General features: G+C 23.4%; 3 protein-coding genes across 3 annotated transcripts; 2 read left to right on the top strand and 1 right to left on the bottom strand. All coding sequences in view use genetic code 6, as the record gives it.

The window, feature by feature from the left end:
• Positions 1–636: 636 nt before the first annotated feature.
• Positions 637–2580, top strand: TTHERM_01002640 (ABC-type transport system protein; the record flags this gene model as incomplete). The annotated part of the gene is made up of 3 exons (XM_001030862.2): positions 637–863; positions 915–1189; positions 1301–2580. The coding sequence occupies 3 exons, from the start codon at positions 637–639 to the stop codon at positions 2578–2580; spliced, it is 1782 nt and encodes a 593-aa protein (XP_001030862.2).
• A 2611-nt stretch (positions 2581–5191) lies between these two features.
• On the top strand, positions 5192–7134 carry TTHERM_01002630 (ABC transporter family protein; the record flags this gene model as incomplete). The annotated part of the gene is made up of 4 exons (XM_001030861.2): positions 5192–5412; positions 5473–5747; positions 5824–7034; positions 7102–7134. 4 exons carry the CDS (start codon positions 5192–5194, stop codon positions 7132–7134), a joined length of 1740 nt encoding a protein of 579 aa, XP_001030861.2.
• A 486-nt stretch (positions 7135–7620) lies between these two features.
• TTHERM_01002620 (zinc finger LSD1 subclass family protein) lies at positions 7621–21749 on the bottom strand (the record flags this gene model as incomplete). Its single annotated transcript, XM_001030860.2, has 7 exons — positions 7621–10827; positions 11624–11831; positions 11885–12383; positions 12615–20018; positions 20118–20775; positions 20955–21234; positions 21355–21749. The coding sequence occupies 7 exons, from the start codon at positions 21747–21749 to the stop codon at positions 7621–7623; spliced, it is 12651 nt and encodes a 4216-aa protein (XP_001030860.2).
• Between the last annotated feature and the right edge of the window lie 385 nt (positions 21750–22134).

The following is a 22134-nucleotide window of genomic DNA, read 5'->3' as shown; positions in this document are numbered from 1 at the left end:
ATGAGATTAGAAAATTTAATTTAAAGTAAAGGCACAATATAATTTTATCATAAAATTATAATTTACAAATTATTTTTTGATTAAAATTTAAATCAATCTATTTAAATGAAAAAATATTTTTTAATTTTTTGAAGGAATAAAAACTATTTTAAATAAAAATTTATTAGATTAATTTTCAAAAATTTTCTTTATTTTTGGAATTTAATAAATTTATGGCTTAAAAACATTTATCAGATCAGTTTAGATATATTTAATTCATATGAAGAAAAATATGTTAAATTTACAAAATGCAAATATCAAGCTTAACTTTTAAAATAGCAAGTTTTTTAATTTGAAGGAATATATTGAATTAGACAAACAAACAAAAAACATCAAAATTAGACTTGTTTACAAATTTAAATGATCAGACAATATCAGTAAAATTAGATCATTTACTTAATGTATATCTTCTTTTTTAATTAAGATAATTCTTTTATCAAATTATTCTATGAATTAGTTAATATGAATTTAGAAATTTAGAAAGATAGAAAAAATTAATTTGTGTATTTTCTGAGAGTTTCTATTTGATAGTAATTTTTTAAATCGATTTAGTCTTATGATCGATTTCAAATATAAAAAAAATTTAAAAGAATCTCTATGTCAAAAATAATTAGTGAAATATAAAATTAAATAGTAGAAGAGAAAACATCTTCTTCTATGGATATATGCTACAACAATTTGAGCTACTCAATAGTTTAGAAGTAAAAGGAAAGGATCATTTTGAACAATATTTCTGGTAAATTTAGTAAAGGTTTGAATGCAATATTAGGAGGATCTGGTGCTGGTAAAACTTCTCTCTTAAATATTTTATCTAAAAAAATAAGGTAATTTATTATATGAATAATAAAAAATTAACAATATTTTATTTTTAAAAGCTCTGAAAAGCAAAAAATTTAAGGAAAAATAACTTTGAATGGTGTAGAATATGATAATTAAATGTTTCAAAAATTTGCTTGTTATGTAATGTAGGAAGATATATTATTACCAACTCTCACTGTTAGAGAATATTTAGAGTTTGCAGCCAATCTAAAGCTAAAACATCTAAGCTAATAAGATAGACTTTAACAAGTAACAAAAATAATAAAATTGCTAATGCTTTAAAAGTGTGAAAATACTTTAATAGGTGATCATTTAAATAAAGGAATTTCAGGTATTTTAATTTAAAATATATTTATTTATATGATCAATTTCCTTTTTGAAATTATAAAATTAATTCACTTTTATTTCTCAATAAGTTTATTAATAATAATTAATAAATAAGGTGGTGAAAAAAAGAGAGTTTGTATTGGAATTGAGCTACTTAGAAACCCAAAAGTATTATTTTTGGATGAGCCAACAAGCGGATTGGATTCATTTACAGCTTACATGATTATAAAAATGCTGAAAGATTTTGCATATTAAGAAAATCGAACTATTATATTTACTATTCATTAACCATCTTCAGATATATGGGAACTTTTTGATTAGGTTACTTTATTAGTGGAAGGAAAATTTATTTACAATGGACCCAGAAAAGAAACAGTTGATTATTTTACAATTAAGGGATTTTCTTGTCCTAAATATTCTAATCCCGCAGATTATTTAATGAATCTTATGTAATCTAGAGACTATGATATTTACAAAAAATTATGGATATAGGAAGAAAATAAATAAGAGGATAATTCAATTCATTTATCTATTTTATAAAAAAGGGATTAATAAAATAATTATAATTCATAAAAATAAAATAATATAAAAGATTTCTTTTATGCTTTAAAGATTTTAACTAAACGTTAATTACTAAATTTAAAGAGAAACAGAATTCTTTTAAAGGCTAGATTTTTTTAATCTCTTTTTATGAATGTATTTTTAGGTTTAATTTACCTAGACTAAAGTAGTAAAACAAGTACTCCTTAGGATATTTTACAAATTTGCAAATCAATTCTTCTTATTGGATTAGGAAGTTTTTTTTCAAGTATGAATCCTTAAACATTGGCTTTTTCTTCAGAAAGGGCTGTTTTCCTTAAGGAAGAAAATTCTAAAATGTATACAACATTAAACTACTATATATCAAAGACACTTCCAGAAATATTTGTATGCTCTTGGTTTGGATTATAAGTATCATTGATTTGCTATTTTATGTATGGTTTCGGGGGAGATGCATCTAATTTTTTCTTTTTTGCTCTTAACTTCATGCTCATAAATAATATAGGGAGCTCAATAGGTGTACTTTCTTGTTGCTTATTTGAGTAAGCTAGTATAGCAGTTTCTTTTTCTATTACTTTTATGATGCCTTAAGTCTTATTTTCAGGAATATATAAAAATGTTAACGACTTACCTGCATATGTTTCTTGGTGTAAATACCTCACTCCTACATTTTACTCAACAAATGCAATAGTAAATGATTAATTTGAAGGGAAAAACATTCCTTTTAATCCAGTAGAGTAGCTTCATTATGATTTTAATAAATGGCTTAGTATATTGATTTTGATTTTACTCTATCTAGGAATTAACTTAATTTCCTTCTTATTACTTTAATACCGTAGAAGAGCTTTGCAATGAAGCAAAGTATAAAAATTTATAAAATTTAATTAACTTAATTTAATTATGCTATATTAAAATGTATAAAAATGAAGCAAAATAGTTATTATTTTATTTTTTGTTTAATTTTAAGTGATTTAAAGATTAAATAATTATTATTGAATATTAAAGTAGTTTTAAATATATTTTTCTTTTTGAGTTTGATATAATGTATTTTTAAGAGTAAAATTTATTATAATTTTATATTAAGTAAATAAATATTTAAAATGGGTAATATAAAAATTTTCACCCATTTTGAAGTGGACTAGACAAATATTAATTTAATAGATGCTTTTCATATAATTAAAATGTGTTACACATTATTTTTAGAAAACTACAAATTACGTATTTTAAGTAGATAATAATTAATTTTTTGTCTTAACTTTATGCTCATAAATAATATAGGGAGCTCGATAGGTGTTCTTTCGTGTTGCTTATTTGAGTAAGCTAGTATAGCTGTTTATTTTTCTATTACTTTTATGATGCTTCAAGTCTTATTTTCAGGAAGATATAAAAACGTTAACGACTTATCTGCATATGTTTCTTGGTGTAAATACCTCACTCCTACATTTTACTCAACAAATGCAATAGTAAATGATTAATTTGAAGGGAAAAATATTCCTTTTAATCCAGTAAAGTAGCTCCATTATTATTTTAATAAATGGCCAAGTATATTGATTTTGATTTTAGTCTATCTAGGAATTAACTTAATTTCCTTTTTATTACTTTAATACCGTAGAAGTTCATTGCAGTGAATCACTATATCAAAATAAATTTATAAAATTTAATTAACTTAATTTAATTATGCTATATTAAAATGTATAAATATGAAGAAAAATAGTTATTATTATTTTTTTTTAAGTGAATTTAAGATTAAATAATTATTGTTGAATAATAAAGTAGTTTTGAAAATATTTTTCTTTTTGGGTTTGATAAAATCTATTTTTAAGAGTAAAATTTACAAAAAATTTTATATTAAGTAAATAAATATTTAAAATGGGTAAATAAAAATGTTTCACCCATTTTGAACTAGACTAGACAAATATAAACTTAATAGTTGCTTTTCGTATTCATTAAAAAGTATAACATATTATTTTTAAAATACAACAAATTACGTATTTTAAGTAGATTATTACTAATTTTACACTTGAATACTTTTTCTATTGTTAGGTAAGAAGCAAATTAAATAATTTGTAAAAAAGAAGAAGAAAATTAAAAGTTTTATTAAATTTGTTAAATGTAATGTTAAGAAGAAATTAATAATGATGATATCAGACAAAAATCTAATAAAAATTTAAAACCATATAATGGTATGAAAAATATTTATTTATATTGTTAATATGAGTTATTAATTGAAATAAATTGTCTAAAAAATATTTTAACAAAACATAAATTACAAAATATTGAAAGAAAAATAATTTATTTCTTTTGATGCTTAATAGCCACTTTAATTTATCTTTCTAAAAACTTCTAAATTATCAACTAACTAATATCCTTTTTATTAATTCAAGTGTATGAATTTATTTATTATTTACTATTCAATTGCTCAAAATACTAACTATTCATTTATATATTTCTATCAATAGTATGTAAATTATTTATGAATTCAAAATTTAGATTCAAAATAAATAAAAATTATCTTTTATTCAAAAAAATTATTTTTTTAATTTTTTTTACAATTTTTAAAAATTTGTTTTAAAAAATAAAAAAGAGGTTTCAAAAAAAGTAGCTCTAATTATTATTATTAGTATCATATATATATATTATTAATTAAATAATTTTTTTAATTTTAAATTTTGTTAAATCATATTATTAATTCCACCGCAAAAAAGTACAGTTACTGCTTTCGAAAAATTTGTATAAATTATTAATTATTTGATAGAGTATTTGTATACTTTATTTTGTTTAAATAGGTCTATGATATATATTCAAGCTAATTTTGTAAAAATCTATTTATTTCAGTAGAAAAAAAATTGAAAGGGAAATTTATTAATTTAGTTTTGTTAGTTTCATCTATCTAAAAAAAAAAGATAAAATGAAAATATGATTGGAAAATTATTTCAATTTTATATTAAATAAATTTTCCTTAAAATATGATCATTATGAATAGATATTTTTTACATAAATAGATATATTTTGAAATTTAGTTTTGTTCGATCTAAAGATAAATTAATTATAAATTGATGGTAAAAAATTAGCATTTCTGAATAAATAAATAAGTAAATAATTAATCCTATTTTTAAATCAATATGTTTTGTAGTTATTACTTAAATCCAAATATAAATATAACTATTTATTTCAATATCTTCATTTTTTCACCATTTTAAACTATTTTGGAAAAATATTAAAATATTTTTTACTTGATTAAAAATAAATCTAATTATTATATAAATTAATATAAATAATGGCATTTGAAAGTAAATAGTTTAGCTTTTTATTCTGTCTACAAATTTTGACTCAATTTAATTACAAAATAGTTCGATGCATAAGTATCTATTACATTATTTTACATTTAAATATGTTTCAAAAGCTTTATTTTTGGTATTATATTAAACTAATAAATAAATTATAAAATTCAAAATTATTTCTAAAAATGTCCAAATTTGATTATGAGGAATACCTTTAAACATAACCATAATAATATAACTTGAATATCAGCTATAACAACATTTGCTATTATGTAAACGATGGAAAAAAAGAAAGAAAGGTATTAGATAACTTAAGTGGAACCTTCAAAACAGGGTTAAATGCTATTATGGGAGGATCTGGGTCTGGGAAAACTTCTTTCTTAAATGTATTAGCCAAAAAGATAGAGTATTTCAAATTAAAAATTAGTTTAATAAATAGATAAAAATAATAATAATTTTAAAATAGCTTCAAAAAGCATAAAGTTGAAGGTCAGTCAACAATTAATGGTTTAGAGTATGATTAAAGATTGTTTTAATGTTTTGCTAATTATGCTTAGCAAGACGACATTTTACTACCAACCTTAACTGTCAGAGAGTATTTTGAATTTGCATCAAACCTTAAACTATAACATTTGAGCTACGAAAAAAGATAATAATAAGTAGATAAAATTATTAATCTACTTATGCTTTAAAAATGTTAAAACACTTTAATAGGTGATCATATAAATAGAGGAATTTCAGGTAATATTTTTATTATTAAATTATATTATGATTTAATTTCAGTATTCAAATGTTAAAATTTAATTTAATAAAATAGGGGGCGAGAAAAAAAGAGTTTGTATAGGAATTGAATTAATAGGAAACCCAAAAATTTTATTTTTAGACGAGCCTACTAGTGGATTGGATTCCTTTACAGCTTTTGTGATAATTAAAATGCTAAAGAAATATGCTGAAGAATAAAGTTGCGTGATTATTTTCACAGTTCACTAGCCTTCTTCAGATATTTGGGAACTTTTTGATTAAGTTACTTTTCTTTGTGAAGGAAGATTTATATATAATGGTCATAGATAAAATATAAAAGACTACTTTGAAAAATAAGGATTTTATTTTCCCATACTATAAAATCCTGCAGATTACATAATGAGTCTAGTGCAATCATAAAATCAATTAATTTAAGAAAAATTATTAAATACATAACAACAACAAAGCGATTAATTATCTAATTAACTTGAATAAGTAAATTAAGATAACACTAAAGAAATATGCAAACATAAATTAGATTTATTACTGAAAAAATAAAACTTTTAAAATTTTACTAGCGTATGCAAAATTTTGATAAAAAGATAATTATTAAATATAAAAAGAAACAGAATTCTGTTAAAAGCAAGGTTTTTTTAATATCTTTTTACTAATCTATTCTATGGTTTAATCTATTTTAATATTGGAAACAAAACTGAATCTCCATAAGATGTCTTTTAAATCTGTAAATGTATTTTGTTACTAGGGCTAGGATGCTTCTTTTAAAGTATAAATCCTTAAACTATTACTTTTTCTTCAGAAAAAGAAGTATTCATGAAGGAATATAATTCTTAGATGTATTCAGCTTTAAATTATTATTTATCTAAAATGCTTCCTGAAATAATACTTTGCTCATATTTTGGTTTATAAGTCTCTTTAATTTGCTTTTTTATGATAGGATTTGAAGGATCTACTTCCAATTTCTTTTTTTTTGCTTTGAATTTCATTTTAATTACAAATATCGGAAATTCGGTAGGTATCCTTTCAAGTGCTATGTTTCAATAATCTAAAGTGGCTATTTCATTTATCATTGGTTTTTTGGTGCCTTAAGTAATGTTTTCTGGTGTATATAAAAATCTCAATGAATTACCTGAGTATGTATCTTGGTGCAGGTATCTTACTCCTATATTTTATTCAAATAATGCCATAATTAATGATTTATTTTCAGGAAAAACTATGATATACAATCCTGTTGAACAATTACACTTTGATTTGGACAAATGGGTATGCGTAATATGCTAAATAATATTATTTATAAGTAATAATATAATAGCATTTTTGTTTTTATACTATAAAGCAAAATTGCTTAGATGAAATATATCAATATTGATATTTTATTTATTTATATATCATAAAAAAGTATTTATCTTATTATATTTAATTTCAATCTTTATTTGATTTTGAATGTTTATGATTTAACAATTTATGATAAAATTAAGATTATAAATTTTATTATTTTTAAATAATTTACAATAATAAGTATTATGATTATAGTGTATTAATTTTATTTTATTAAAAATATGAATACTATTAAATTTATTCTATTTAATAAAAAAATTAAATAATTTGAGAATTAAAATATTTATAAACAAAAAATAGGATTTTAATAATAGAAAATTAATCTAAAATAAATATTAAAGGGGTAAATAAATAACTATTGAATAAATATTATTCAATTTTAATTACTATTTTTATAATAAATCAAAAAAAATAAAGAAAAAAAATGATTTAAATAATTTTTAAATACAGATAGATAATTACATAAAATAGATAATAAAAGTAAATTTATAAAATATTTAAAAAATACTTTTGAATTTCAATCATCAATATTTAATATATCCTACTTCAGTTTTAAGACGCTGTATAATTTTTTAATTATTGTGCTATTGGTTTTAAAATGAAGCTATGCAATAATAATCTTTAGTAGTGATACAAATGTTTGAACTGCAATAATATTAATAGTGACAAGTATTGCAAATAATTAAATAAATTAATTTGAATCAGATGGTTTTTGTCCATAGGTTAATGCTACCATGCTGTAATAATAAAATGACCCTAATAAAATCTAGAATATTATTGATAAAATTTTTCCAACTGCCCCTTTTTAAAATATTATTGATAACATAAATGAACCAATTTCTACTATGCTAGCGTTCAGAAATCCAAAAAGAATCTATTTGAGATTTTGTATAGAGTGAAAAGATTAAATAGACAAAGCCAAAGAATGGATTATTTTTAAGTAAAATAGTGAGAAACGAGCTGATCTTGAAATATTATTGCTAAAAATATAATAAATACCAAATGTTGGATGAAAAATTAATATTTTTTTAACAAAAGAATGTCTATTAAATATATTTGCTGTGTTTTAACGGCTCTATCTGTCTTCAATATCTTCAATATAATTCTACTTTTTAATTTGTTATATTTTTTGTATTTAATCTTATTTTCTACTTTAATTAATTTCATTTGACTTATTATCTTCTTATTATTCTAACTAATTAATGTTTTCCTGATAATTAACAAATTTTACAAATTTTTTTCTATTTTCTTATTTTTAATTAGATAATTTTTCTCCTTTTTCTGATTTTTATGATTTTTCTGATTTTTCTGATTTTAAGAATTTTTCTTCATTCTGCTATGATAAAATTTTTTAATTGCTAAAATTATCTTATTCTTATATTTTATTTTCTGTTTTATAAAATTAATCTTCTTTCTTCAAATTTAACTATTCTAGCTATAACTCTAAAATTTAATTTGCTTATTTTTGTTGATTTTCAATGGTATTTTCAATTTAAAAGTTTTATTTTTGCTTTCTATAATTATTTAGAGTTGAAGTTTTGAAATCCAAGTGTCTGCCTAAAACAAACAGCCCAAAGCAAATTATAGTAAATACTTAAGCCATCCAAAACACTGCATAATTATAAATTACTTTCATACCATATTACTCGTAACTGGTCTATATATCATTTGTTAGTACTATACTATCAATGTCTTCAATAATAGTCGTTGGTAGCTATTCTTTACATAAACAAGTATATTAATTATCTCCTTAATTAAGTATGCTACAGTTTTATTTACTCCAACTAGAATATTTATATTATAAGCAAGTCATATTATAAATTAAATTCGAAGAACTGTTAATAAATTAATACTTAATGTTATAATTGTTTATTTACGTTTTATTTTTGGTATTTGTTATGTTAACAAATATTAATTTATTCTTAGAAAAGGTAAATGTATTACTTTATGTTTCTTTATTTAATTAATTAACATAATCTTAAAAAGCAACAGAATTTTCATAAATATTCTCTGTAAAAGTATTTTAAATAATATTGAATGTGTTCAGTTAATTTAAATTCTAAATATCTTATGAAGGCAGAGCATACTTGCGTAAATTTTTTTCAGTTATAGTGTCCAATAAAATACTTGATACATTACCATTTAGAGTCATAACTCCTTAATTTGGAAATGATAAACTTTAAAGAATTCCTCCTATGTCATTTGATAGTTAGATATAAAATTAATAATCAATATCAGTTTTATTTTTTTTTTGTTTCATAATTTCATCTAACAGTTTATATGAATCTATTAAATTTTAAATGACATAATCATTGTTTTGTTGATTTTATGTCATATTATTATTAGAAATTAATTCTTAAGTTTTATATATTAAGGTCTAAGTATAATCTAAAATTTATTGTTATTAACTTACATTTTCTTAAGATAATATTAATGACTATATTATTTTTTATGTTATTTTATTTGTTGAAGTTGGTAAAAGTGAATATTTTGGTAAAAGCAAACTTTGTTTCTATTAATATGCAATTAGATTTAATTTTAATTTATCTATTCCTTCAAATTTTTGCTAACTTAAATCTTCTCCTATAATATTTAAAACAGAAAATTAATCTTTATTTATGTATTATGATTATTAGTTCTGTAAAATAAGTACACTTTTGTCATTAATATAATCCAAATTAGATTTATTTTATTACTGTTAAACTTAAACTTACACAGTAGTATTTGAAACTCCATACTAAGAATCAATAGCCTAAGCCATAATTATTAGATTTCCTTATGGTAAAATTGTATTTATATAATTATGTATCGTTTAATCTACTATTTATCTTCTTAAAATATTCTATGGTTAGATCAATTCTAACTAGTAATCTTGTTAGGAAATATAATAAAAAAATTAGTATGTCAAAGGAGTATCTTAGTCTTAGCAATTAGACATCTGAATAAAGAATTGTGTTTGAAGAGCTATTCCTTAAGCTGGATTAATAGTTAAAATACAATTTTAAGGAGGAATGTTTATATAAATATTTATCGTCGTTAAACTAGGCATCAGAGAAGAAGGAGAATAGAGAGAAAAACGAATTTAAATTATATTATTTGAAGGATCTACTTCAGAAAAATAATTCCAAATTCTAAATTTGACTTAATAATAATCAAAATTTAAAGTTCCAACTACATTTTCATTATAATATATTGTTCCTGCGTAAGTATAACTATCAGATAGTTATTAGTCGTATTCCATAGAAATTGTGATATCTTAATTTAAATTAATCTTTTATTCTTAATACTATGTTGGTAAAACAACCCTTAAAGGTAATATATCTATTTCAGTGAAAGTACAAACTACAGAAAAATTTGATTATCGAGTGTCTTTTATTGCAGTAACTGTAAACTGGAGTACACTATATGGCATAAATGTACCTGCTGGGATCAATAAGCTACTTAATTTAGATTGGATCTAATATTTATTATTATATTAATCATAGCACAAATTATCTTATGAATTAAGACTTTTGCAATCCCATGAGAAATCAATATTTTAAGGAGAAAATTCTTCTTTTATTTCATAATCTCTAAATTTTGAAGTTAGATTAAGCTAATTTTAGTAGCTCGAAATGAAGTTTGATCCTCCTAATATCGAAATATATAAACTAGATTGTAATATATTTAGTTATATATTTTGGAATTTGATGATGTTCTTTTATTAATTTAAATTCACAGTTACCTTTTTTTAATTTTAAATATATTATTTAAAATTTTATTACTATTATAAATTTAAAATTATTTATTGAAATCATTTTTAGAGCTCAAATTAATAATTTTTTGAAATATTTACTTAATATTTAATATACTTTAAATTTTAAAAATCTTTATGATTTCAATGAAGTTTTTTATTATTTAATTCAAGTTAAGAAAAAAATAAAATAAATGTCTAAATTATAAAAGGAAATAAAAAATTTAAACGTATTTACTAGTTTTATTATTTGAATTAATTCAAAATTAAAAAAAAATTAAAATATTTCATAAAAAAATTTTCTCATTCTTCTATTCACCTAAAAATCTTTTTTATCTCAAAATAATAATATTTCCTTCAGTTTCTTGAAATTAAAAAGGTAAAGATATTTTATTGTTGCTGCTTTAGTTGTTAAAACACATACTTTTTGCTAACTAAAATTATATTCAAATTTCTATTCTACTTCTATTTGAAGCTCATTATTTTTAATATTTTTTTTAAGTATCACTTTTTCTTTATATTATAGAGGAGAATAAAAGTTTAAAAGAATTCATTAATAGTTTTAGAATTTTAAAAGTTGTTTTTTTAACTTATGTTAGAAATTTATGAATTATCAACATTTATTTGATGAAATAATTTAAATAAGATAATTTATTTTATTAATATTAAAAGAATTTAATTTATTAAACAAAAATTAATAGATATTTCATTTAAAAATCAATGAAAAATGCTTTTTCGAAGCTCTTATTTTAAAAATATTTATAAAATTTAAAGAATAATATATTACATTTAAATCCAAGGTATAATTGTAGGGCAGTGTATATGGAGGGATGTTAATTTCAAAATTTTACTGTGCATAATTTTTAAGAGTTTATCTAAATTAAGGATATTGTGAATCTATACTTATATCTAAAGGTTCATATTAATTCAGAATAAAATTTCCTAAATCGCATATCTAAACATAAAATTAAAAGTAGAAAGACAAGCTCATATATCTTTTTTTTTAAAATAATAATTTTTATATGAATAAGATAATTAAAAAATTTACCTGAAAAGTGGAGGATAATTTGATTATACCCAATTAAGAGAAATTACTTTTTATTTTTGATAAAATATTTTAAATTCCTATTAACTAGCCTTATTAACTTTGAGAAGATAATTAAATTAAATTGTAATATTTTAATCGGAGGGAATGTATTTAGGATTCAAAATTAAAGTAGTATTTTAGTATTTATTTGCTTGAAAAATCATTTAATTAATTTATGATTATTATTCTGATGTCAGGTCAGTAGTTATATGCTAAAACTACCATTTAATTAACTAGAAACCTCTTTAAGCATCATTTTAAATATTTTTTAAAGATATAATTATAGGATCGCATGTATTTTAAATAGGTTTAAAGTCAAATTATATAATTTCAGGGTTAATATAATTTTAATTTACTATATTTCTATAAAAAGTATCAATAGGAACGTCATAATCTTTAAATTATAGCTTTAAGGGTTATAATATTACTTTGTTTCCTTCCATTATTGTCGATGAATCAGCTTTATTAATAATATTAAAATAATTAATTTAAACTTTATATCAATAAAAATTATTTAATTTATATTTAAAAATAATTGCTTTCAATTAATTTTATTACTATTTTTAAAATTTTAACCAAATATTATTATTAAAAATTTGAAAATTAAAATTATTTCTAACAATCTTAATAAACCAAATTAAAATGTTAAATTTAATTTTCCAAATTAATGTTTTATAAAGTAAAAATTTACTTAAATTAACAATTAAGAAATTTTATGAAATTTGGCAAGAGGAGTCTTATCCAATTAATTTAGTAGTTAATGGATTAAAAATATTCTAACATAGGGATTGAGGTGATGAAGCTTAAGTAATAAGACTAATAATAGGCGATCCAAAATCAATTAAGAGTTAAGGAATCTTTTCGCTTAAAAAAATATTAAGTACTGCAATATTTTTATAGCTGCAAAAATAGAAATCATTTCTTTTATCATTAGGATTTAAGCATTGACAGAAGTTATTTTAATCTAAATATCTAACTTAACTAAAACAGCTTATACATTAATTTGTTTATATTCCACCTATCTAACAGTACTTACAAGTAGAATAACAAGATTAACAAGATTTATTGGTATAGTCTTCACAAAAATCACAACTAAATGTGACTGGGTTACCTTAGTATCCATTTGGGCAATTTTTAACGCAAGTATTTTGGAAAAAATAATACCCTTTATTGCATTATAAGCAATTTTAAAGTCCTAAACAGCTTGAGCAGGATATATCACATTTTATACAATTTTTGTTTTAAACAAATTCATTAATATCACAATTTGCTACACATAAAGATGTACTTTGTTAAAAGTATAAGTTATCCTTACACTTTATGCAATCAGTTTTAGCTGGTCCATTGCATAACTAACATGAATCATCACATTGAACACATTAAACACCATCAAAATATTACCCTTAAATGCAAGGAGAGCATACATTACCACTCAAGAAAAAGCCCTAAACGCAAGATGTGCATATATTTTAAGCATCACAAGTTTAGCATAAACTTCCACATGACCTACAAATTTATTATTATTAATTTGTGTATTTATCTATAAATTAACCCTATGATAAGTCACATAATGATGTACATATATTATTTTATATAGTAGAAATAAAAGAGTTTGGCTATGAGCATACTATGCAGTTATTTGGTCCAGGCCCATTACAAGACAAACAGGAGCTATCGCACTATAAGCACTAATTTCCATCTAAGTAATAGCCTTAAAAGCAAAGAGTACATTAGCTTGAGCTTAAAAAGAACCCAGAATAACATGAAGTGCAAGAAGTTCCGCTACTGCAAGTTTAACAGTTATTTGGGCATTACCTACAGTAACTTTATAAAGCATTAGTAGTAGAATCTATATATTGAGCCTAATTTAACTTGCAAATTGGAACACATAAGTTATTTTAAACTTAAGAAATAAAGTAATTTGAATTTGAGCAAACTATACAATTATTAGGACCTGGTCCAGAGCATATTTTACATGAATTGTCACATGGAGAGCATTAATTTCCATTTAAATAATATCCCTACATGCATGGAGAACATATGTTTCCATTTAAATAAAACCCCTGCATACATTAATTGCAAATTGTTGAGCTACTACAAATTAGACAATTCAAACTGCATTATTGACATATCTTTTAATCTGGATTAGTTATAGAGTCTACATAGTATGATTAAGTAGTATCACATTAAGAAGTGCAAATATTATTCTATTATTTAGAAATATAATAGCCAGGCTTAGAGCATACAAGACAATTATTAGGACCAGGTCCTACACAAGATAAGCATGTAGTATCGCATTTATAACAGTTATTTTGAAAGAAATAATATCCTTTTATGCAACTAGTGCAACTTTAAGAATCTTAACAAGTCTAGCATAAAGTAGAACATTAGCTGCAATATTACTATAAAGGATTTATGGTTAAATTAATATATTAAGCTTATGACAAATCACATATTGGAATACAAATGTTATTTTATCTAACAGAAATAAAATATCCTGGTTGTAAGCATATAGTACATTAATTTTGATTAGGGCCTGTGCAATATGAGCAAGAACTATCACATTTTTAGCATTAATTACCAACCATATAGTAACCTTAAGAGCATTTTGTGCAACTAGATGAGTCTTAACATGTTTAACATTACTATTGACATTATCTACAGTAAAGTTATTATGGGTTACTTTTATCAACATATTAGGCTTAACTCAAATCACATGAAGAAACGCAAATATTATTTTATTTAATTGAAATATAATAATTAGATTATTTACAAATAATACAATTTGATGGATTTGGGCCAAAGCAAGATAGACAAGAAATATCACATGCAAGGCATTAGTCTCCATTTTAATAATATCCTTAGTTACATGTAATGCAGCTAACTCCATCTTTGCAAGTTAAACAAGATTAATTACACTATCTACAATACATTTATAATGGATTTGTGGTATCAATGTACTATGATTAAGTTGTATCGCACTGTTAAACACATTAGTTATTTAATTTTGTAGAAATATAATAGTTCGATTATTAGCATATTGTGCAGTTACTCACCCCGGGACCTTTACAGCTATTACAAGACCCATCACATGGTAAACATGTATTCCCACTTTGGTATTTACCTTATCCACAAGCCTAGCAAGTACCTCCGTTCAATACGTAACCTTACATGCAAGTTGTACAGCTGGTTGCATTTGAACAGATTTAACAATACTAAATACACTATCTACAATATTTCTATGAAGGATTAGTAGTAGAATCAATAAACTAAGCTTAAGAGATATCGCATTCAGGTATACAAATATTATTTTACTTAATTGAAATATATTAATTTGGCTAATAACAAATAATACAATTGCTTTGGCTAGGACCGAAGCAAGTTGAGCAAGAGCTATCACATTACAAACATTAGTTTCCACTTAAATAATAACCATCTATGCATGTTAAGCAAGTTGCAGAATTATTACAAGTTTAACATAATAAATTGCACTATCTACAATATTTTTGAAATGGATTAGTAGTTGAATCTATATATTAAGCTTAACTGGTATCACATGATTATACACAAACGTTATTAAGCTTAGTTGAAATAAAGTAGCCTGATTAAGAACAAACTATACAATTATTTGATCCCAAGCCAGAACAAGATTAACAACTTTTATCGCATTAAAGACACTAATTTCCATTTAAAAAATACCCTGTTATACAGCTATTGCAACTTGACTAATTGCTACAAGTCTAGCATAAACTTGCACATTATCTACAATATTTTTACTGTTAATTGGTAGTAGTATCTATAAACTATGCCTAGCTTATATCACATGAAGAAACACAACTATTATTTTACTTAGTAGAAATATAATATCCTGCTTATTTACAGACAGTACAATTTGTTGGTCCTTATCCAGAACAAGATAAACATGAATCATCGCACAAATTGCATGAATTTCCATTTAAATAATATCCTTAGAGGCAACTAAGACAACTTATTTAATTGTTACAAGTTTAGCAAAGAGTATTACAAGGCCTGCAGTATTTTTATAATTAATTTGTCGTAGTATCTACAAATTAAGCTTGGGACTAATCGCAAGATGGAACACAAATATTATTTTACTTAATTGAAATATAATAATTACTTTATTAGCAAATGACACATTTTGAAGCTTCAGGTCCTGTGCAAGTTTTGCATGATACATCACACTAATTACATTAACTATCCTTTAAATAATAACCCTGTATGCATGAATTACAAGTTAATTAATTACTGCAAGTTTAACAGACTGAATTACATTGTCTACAAATATTTTGTTAACTATTAGTGGTGCTATCAATATATTAAGCACTGTTTAAATCACAATCTTATACACAAATATTATTTTATTTTACAGATATATAGTAACCTAATTACTTACAAATTATACAATTGTTTTGACTTGGTCCGCTGCATGTCAAACAAGAATTATCACATGCAAAGCATTGATTTCCATTCAAATAATAACCTTATATACAAGAATTACAGCTTGAAGAGTTACTACAAGTCTGGCATAGGCTACTGCATTATCTGCAATACTTTTATAAACTATTAGTTTAACTATCTATGTATTAAGCTTGATTAGTATCACATACTGGCACACATTTATTGTTTTCTTTTATAGATATAAAATATCCTTATGAAATGCATATATTACACATGCTTGGGCCAGCAGCAGTACAAGATAAGCATGAGCTATCACATTATTTACAAGAATTCCCATCCATAAAATAACCCTATATACAAGAATCGCAATTTACTTAATTACTACAAGTTTAACATAAATTAGAGCATTATTTGCAATATTTTTGTGATGGATTTGTTGTTGTGTCTATATATTAAGCTTAAGTTAAGTCACATTATTGAACACATTAATTATTTTATTTTGTAGAGATGTAATAGTTTGGTTATGAGCAAATAATACAGTTTGAATTGCCAGGTCCAGAACAAGATAGGCATGAATCATCGCATTTTTAGCATTAATTGTTATTCAAATAATAGCCTTGGATACATGAAGTACAGTTAATTGAATTTGTACAGGTTTGACAAAAAGAGGGGCAAACTCTACAATATTTTTATTTTTAATTAAAAATTGTATCTATGTATTAGCCTTAGGTCAAATCACATTAAGATACACAAATATTATTTAATTTTATTGAAATAAAATAATCTGCTTAAGAACAAATGTCACAATTACTTGGATCTGAACCATAGCAAGACTAACAAGAGGAATCACATTTCTTACATTAATTTTAATTTAAAAAATAACCATCATTACATTATGTGCAATTATTCTAGTCTGAACATATTAAGCAATTACTACTACATTACCTACAGTACATTTATTATGGATTTGTAGTACTATCAACATAATAGCCTTAATGGACATCGCATTAAGAAACACAAGTATTATTTAGCTAAGTAGATATATAAAATCCTGATTAATAGCAAATAAAGCAAGCAGATGCACCCGCTCCTGAGCAAGTTAAACAAGAAGAATCACATTACTAGCACTGACTTTGGTTTAAATAATATCCTTATACACATGAAGTGCAATTTTATTAGCTACTACAAGTCTGGCATTATGAGTTGCACAACTTACAATACATTTGCTTCGGATTCGTTAAATTATCTATGTACTAACCTTATGTTGTATCACAAACCGAAACACATGAATTATTTTATTTAGCAGATATATAATAATTGGATTAAGCACAGATGATGCAATTTACATGTCCTGGCCCTGAACATGTTAAGCATGAAGCATCACATTAATAACATTGATTCTAGCTTAAAAAATATCCTTATGTGCAAGATGTACAACTTGTATCACTGCTACAACTCTAACAAGAACTAGGACATTTTCTACAATACATTTATTAAGGATTTGTTATTTTATCTATATATTGAGATTATGTTAAATCACATTCAGGCACACAAATATTATTTTATGAAACAGATATATAATAGTTAGATTAAGAACAAATGATGCAATTAGTAGGTCCTAACCCTGAACAAGATTAGCAAGAATCATCACATTTAGTACATACATTATCTTTCATAAAATAACCTAATTGACACTGAGAACATAAACTTCCAACAAAATAATAACCGTCTTTGCATGAAAGACAACTATTTCCATCTTTACATTTTAAACAGGATTAATCACATTGCTTACAATACATCTGTGAAGCATTTGTAGTGCTATCCACATACTATTGCTAACTTGTATCGCATTCTGATACACAACTATTATTTAGTTTATTAGAAATATAATAACCTTATTATTTACAAATTAAGCAATTATTTGATCCTGGGCCAGAGCAAGACAAACAAGAATTATCGCATAGAGAGCATATATTTCCATTTAAATAATATCCAATTTTACAAATAGTGCAACTCGATGCATTATTACATACTTGACAAGAGTCAGGGCATTATCTGCAATAATATTGTTGTGGGTTAGTAGTTGAATCAACATATTAAGCTTGTGTAGTATCACATTGTTGGACACATTAATTATTCAATTTAGTTGAAATATATGATCCAATTTATTAGCAAATTGTACAACTACTTGGTCCCTATCCAAAACAGGATAAGCAAGAATCATCACATTAAAAGCATTTATTATCATTTAAATAGTAACCTTAAACACATATTGCACAATTTTATGAATCAGTACATTACTAACAAAAGCTAGAACATTACCTACAATAAAATTATTATGGATTACTCTTGTCAATATATTAGCCTAAAGCTAAATCACAGCTAGCAACGCAAATATTATTTAATTTTATAGATATTAAGTAACTATTTTGCTAACAAACAATACAGTTTGATGGCCCAGCTTTTGTACACGATAGGCATGAAGAATCGCAAGCAATACATTAACTTCCTTACAAGTAATAACCTTGTATGCATGTTGTGCAACCTTAAGAATCACTACATGTTTAGCATAAAGCACTACATTATCTGCAATAAGGTTATAATGGATTAGTTAAATTATCTATGTATTATGCTTGCGAAGTATTACATGAAGCTACACATTATTTATTCAAATTAATAGAAATATAGTAGCCATTTTATGCACAGATGATACAATCAGATGAAGTAGATCCAGCACATGATTAGCAAGAAGGATCACATTAAGAACATAGACTTCCATTCAGATAATACCCTTGAATACAAGAAGTGCAGCTAGTTGAATTTGTGCAAGTTTAGCATGAACTAATGCATGTTCTGCAATATGCTTGCTAAGGATTTGAATTATCAATAAACTGAGACTATGATAAATCACATAGTGGAGCACAAATATTATTTTATTTAACTGAAATAAAATAACTACTTTGATTGCAAATAATACAATCAGAGGAACTAGATCCTTAACATGTTGCACATGAGCTATCACACTTACTACATAAATTATTAGCTAAATAATAGCCTTATAAACAAGAAGTACAGCTTTTACCATCATTACATGTTTAACAAGAATCAAGGCATTTTCTACAATACAATTAAGATGAGTTACTTGAATCTACATATTATGATTATTTAAGATCACACTATGGTACACATAGATTATTTTAATTTATGGATATATAATAACCTGGCTGTGAACAGATAGAGCAGTTATTAGGATCAGAACCTGTACAGGATAGACAAGAATCATTGCATTTTAAGCATTAATTTTGATTTAAATAATAACCTTATATACAACTAGTGCAATTTTATTAACTAGTGCAAGTTTAGCAAGAGCTTAAGCACTATCTACAGTAATATTGGTTAGGATTAGTTTAATCTACATACTAAGCTTAATTAAGATTGCAATCAGGTACGCATATATTATTCTACTTTACAGAAATAAAATAGCTATTTTAGCAGATATCACAATTCCCTGCTCCCTATCCAGTGCAAGATAAACATGAACTATCACATTTAGAACACTAGTTTCCATTAAAATAATAACCTTATATGCATGTTGAGCAACTAGAAGCATTATTACATGTTTAGCATAAATTACTGCATGGCACACAATATTATTATTATGGATTTGATAAGTTATCTATAAATTAAGCTTTACTTAAATCACACTGATTAACGCAAATATTATTTAATTTAATTGAAATAAAATAACCAGATTATTTGCAAATTAAACAATTACTTGGCCCTGTACCATTACATGACTAACAAGAATCATCACATTTAATACATTAATTACCATTTAAATAGAAGCCTTATTAGCAAGAAATGCATGAAGTACTACTATTACATAAAATACAAGGGCTATTACATACTCTACAATACATTTGTTATGCATTAGATGTATCTATATACTGACCCTAAGCTGGATCACATGAAGAAGCACAAATATTATTTTACATAATTGATATGTAATAATTAGCCTATGAGCAAATTGTACACATTTATGGACCTGCTCCAGAACAAGTTAAACAAGATACATCACATTTTAGGCAATATCCATTGTTTAAATAATACCCGCTTATACAGCTTGTGCAGCTAGTAGAATTCGAACAAGTTTAACACAAACTATTACCACATTTTTTACAATATTTTTGCTTTGGATTTGAGGTATCTATATATTATGCTTATGTAGTATCACATTATGAAACACACAAATTATTTTAATTTTGAGAGATAAAATAACCTGATTACTAACAAATACTACAATTTAATGGTCCACTATCGATACAGGATAAACATGAGGGGTCGCATTAAAGACAATTCAAACCAGCAGGGTAATATCCTTATTAACATGAGTAGCAAGCACTATCATCGCAACTTGTACAATAATTTGGGCACTTTAATATTTTAAATTTTAATAAATAAAAGCTTATTTATAATTTTTATTAATATATAAATTAATAAAATAATATATTTATTGTGGTTACTATTTTTATACTTATGAAATTTAAAGATTTTTAATTTTAATTATAAAATACATAGTATAAAAATTTTTAGAAAAATTAAAAAAATTTACATATTATAAAGCAACTATAATTGCACTATATATTGTTTAGTAGGATTTTTATGTCAGTGGCAAAACAGAAAAAGTTGCATTCAAATAATTTGTTGAGGTCATTGTGATTGTATTTTAAAAAACATTATAGTAGTAGTTAGTGCAATATTTGGTAAAGTTTAGAGTACTATAACTATATGCTTAATTATTCACGTAAAATGAAGGACCTGTTGATGTTATTGTTGAAGCAGTATTTACAGATCCTTTTATGTAAAATCCTACTTTTGAAAAGTATTAGACTCTTATAAAAAATTAATAATATTTAATATGTTATAAAAGAAAATTAATCTAAAATATCTAATATTGTCATTTGTAAAAATTTAATTAAATTAAATAACATAATGAATTTTAATCAATTTACGAGTTATATATAACCGATATTTAGCTATTTGACATACAGTTTGGACCTGAAACATAAGTAACACTAGATGAGCAAATATTTCCTACAATATTTAAGCAATAGGTTGAAGATAAGTATTAACTAAATTCACTAACAGAAGTTGGGTGTCCTTAGTTAACAAGGCACACACTACCTTTTTAAAAATTAAAATATTTAATTTTAGCTTTTTATAATTATAATGTCTACTTGTAGTATTAAATCCAATAGTTTGTAAGAATGTTCCGCAATCCTAGTACTAGGATGCAAATATATCTAAATTAATATTAAAATAAATTTATTTATTTACGCTTACAAAAATTATTAAATTTACTGAAAACTAAGATATTTAAGGTAATTATTAACTTTTTTAAACTCATTATTCTTTTCAGAAAATAAACTTAATCAATTTTTCTTAAATTAATTATTATATTTTTTTTTCAAATCAATCAATCATTTCAAAGAATAAATTATTCTTAGTTTCTTTTTTTTGAAATGTAATTATATTTTGATATTTTGTAATAATTAATATTAAAGGAGTGGGGAGGAACACAGATAAAACTGTTAATTTTAATTTATAAATTGGAAATATTTTGAAATTAATATCTTTGAATCTTAATAATAATATAAACGATAAGAAAAAGATTCACACATTTTTTGTATTACAATAATTAATAAGCATAATCTATGGGGTAAAGTATTTAAAGAAACATATTTCAATTTTAGAGTTTCTAAATCATGCACATAATCAAATAGAAAATTTCT

Source organism: Tetrahymena thermophila, assembly GCF_000189635.1.
Source record: "Tetrahymena thermophila SB210 genomic scaffold scf_8254167, whole genome shotgun sequence".
NCBI classification, from domain to species: domain Eukaryota; phylum Ciliophora; class Oligohymenophorea; order Hymenostomatida; family Tetrahymenidae; genus Tetrahymena; species Tetrahymena thermophila.
Note: the sequence above shows the minus strand (reverse complement) of the source record. Positions and strands in the feature narration are given on the sequence as shown.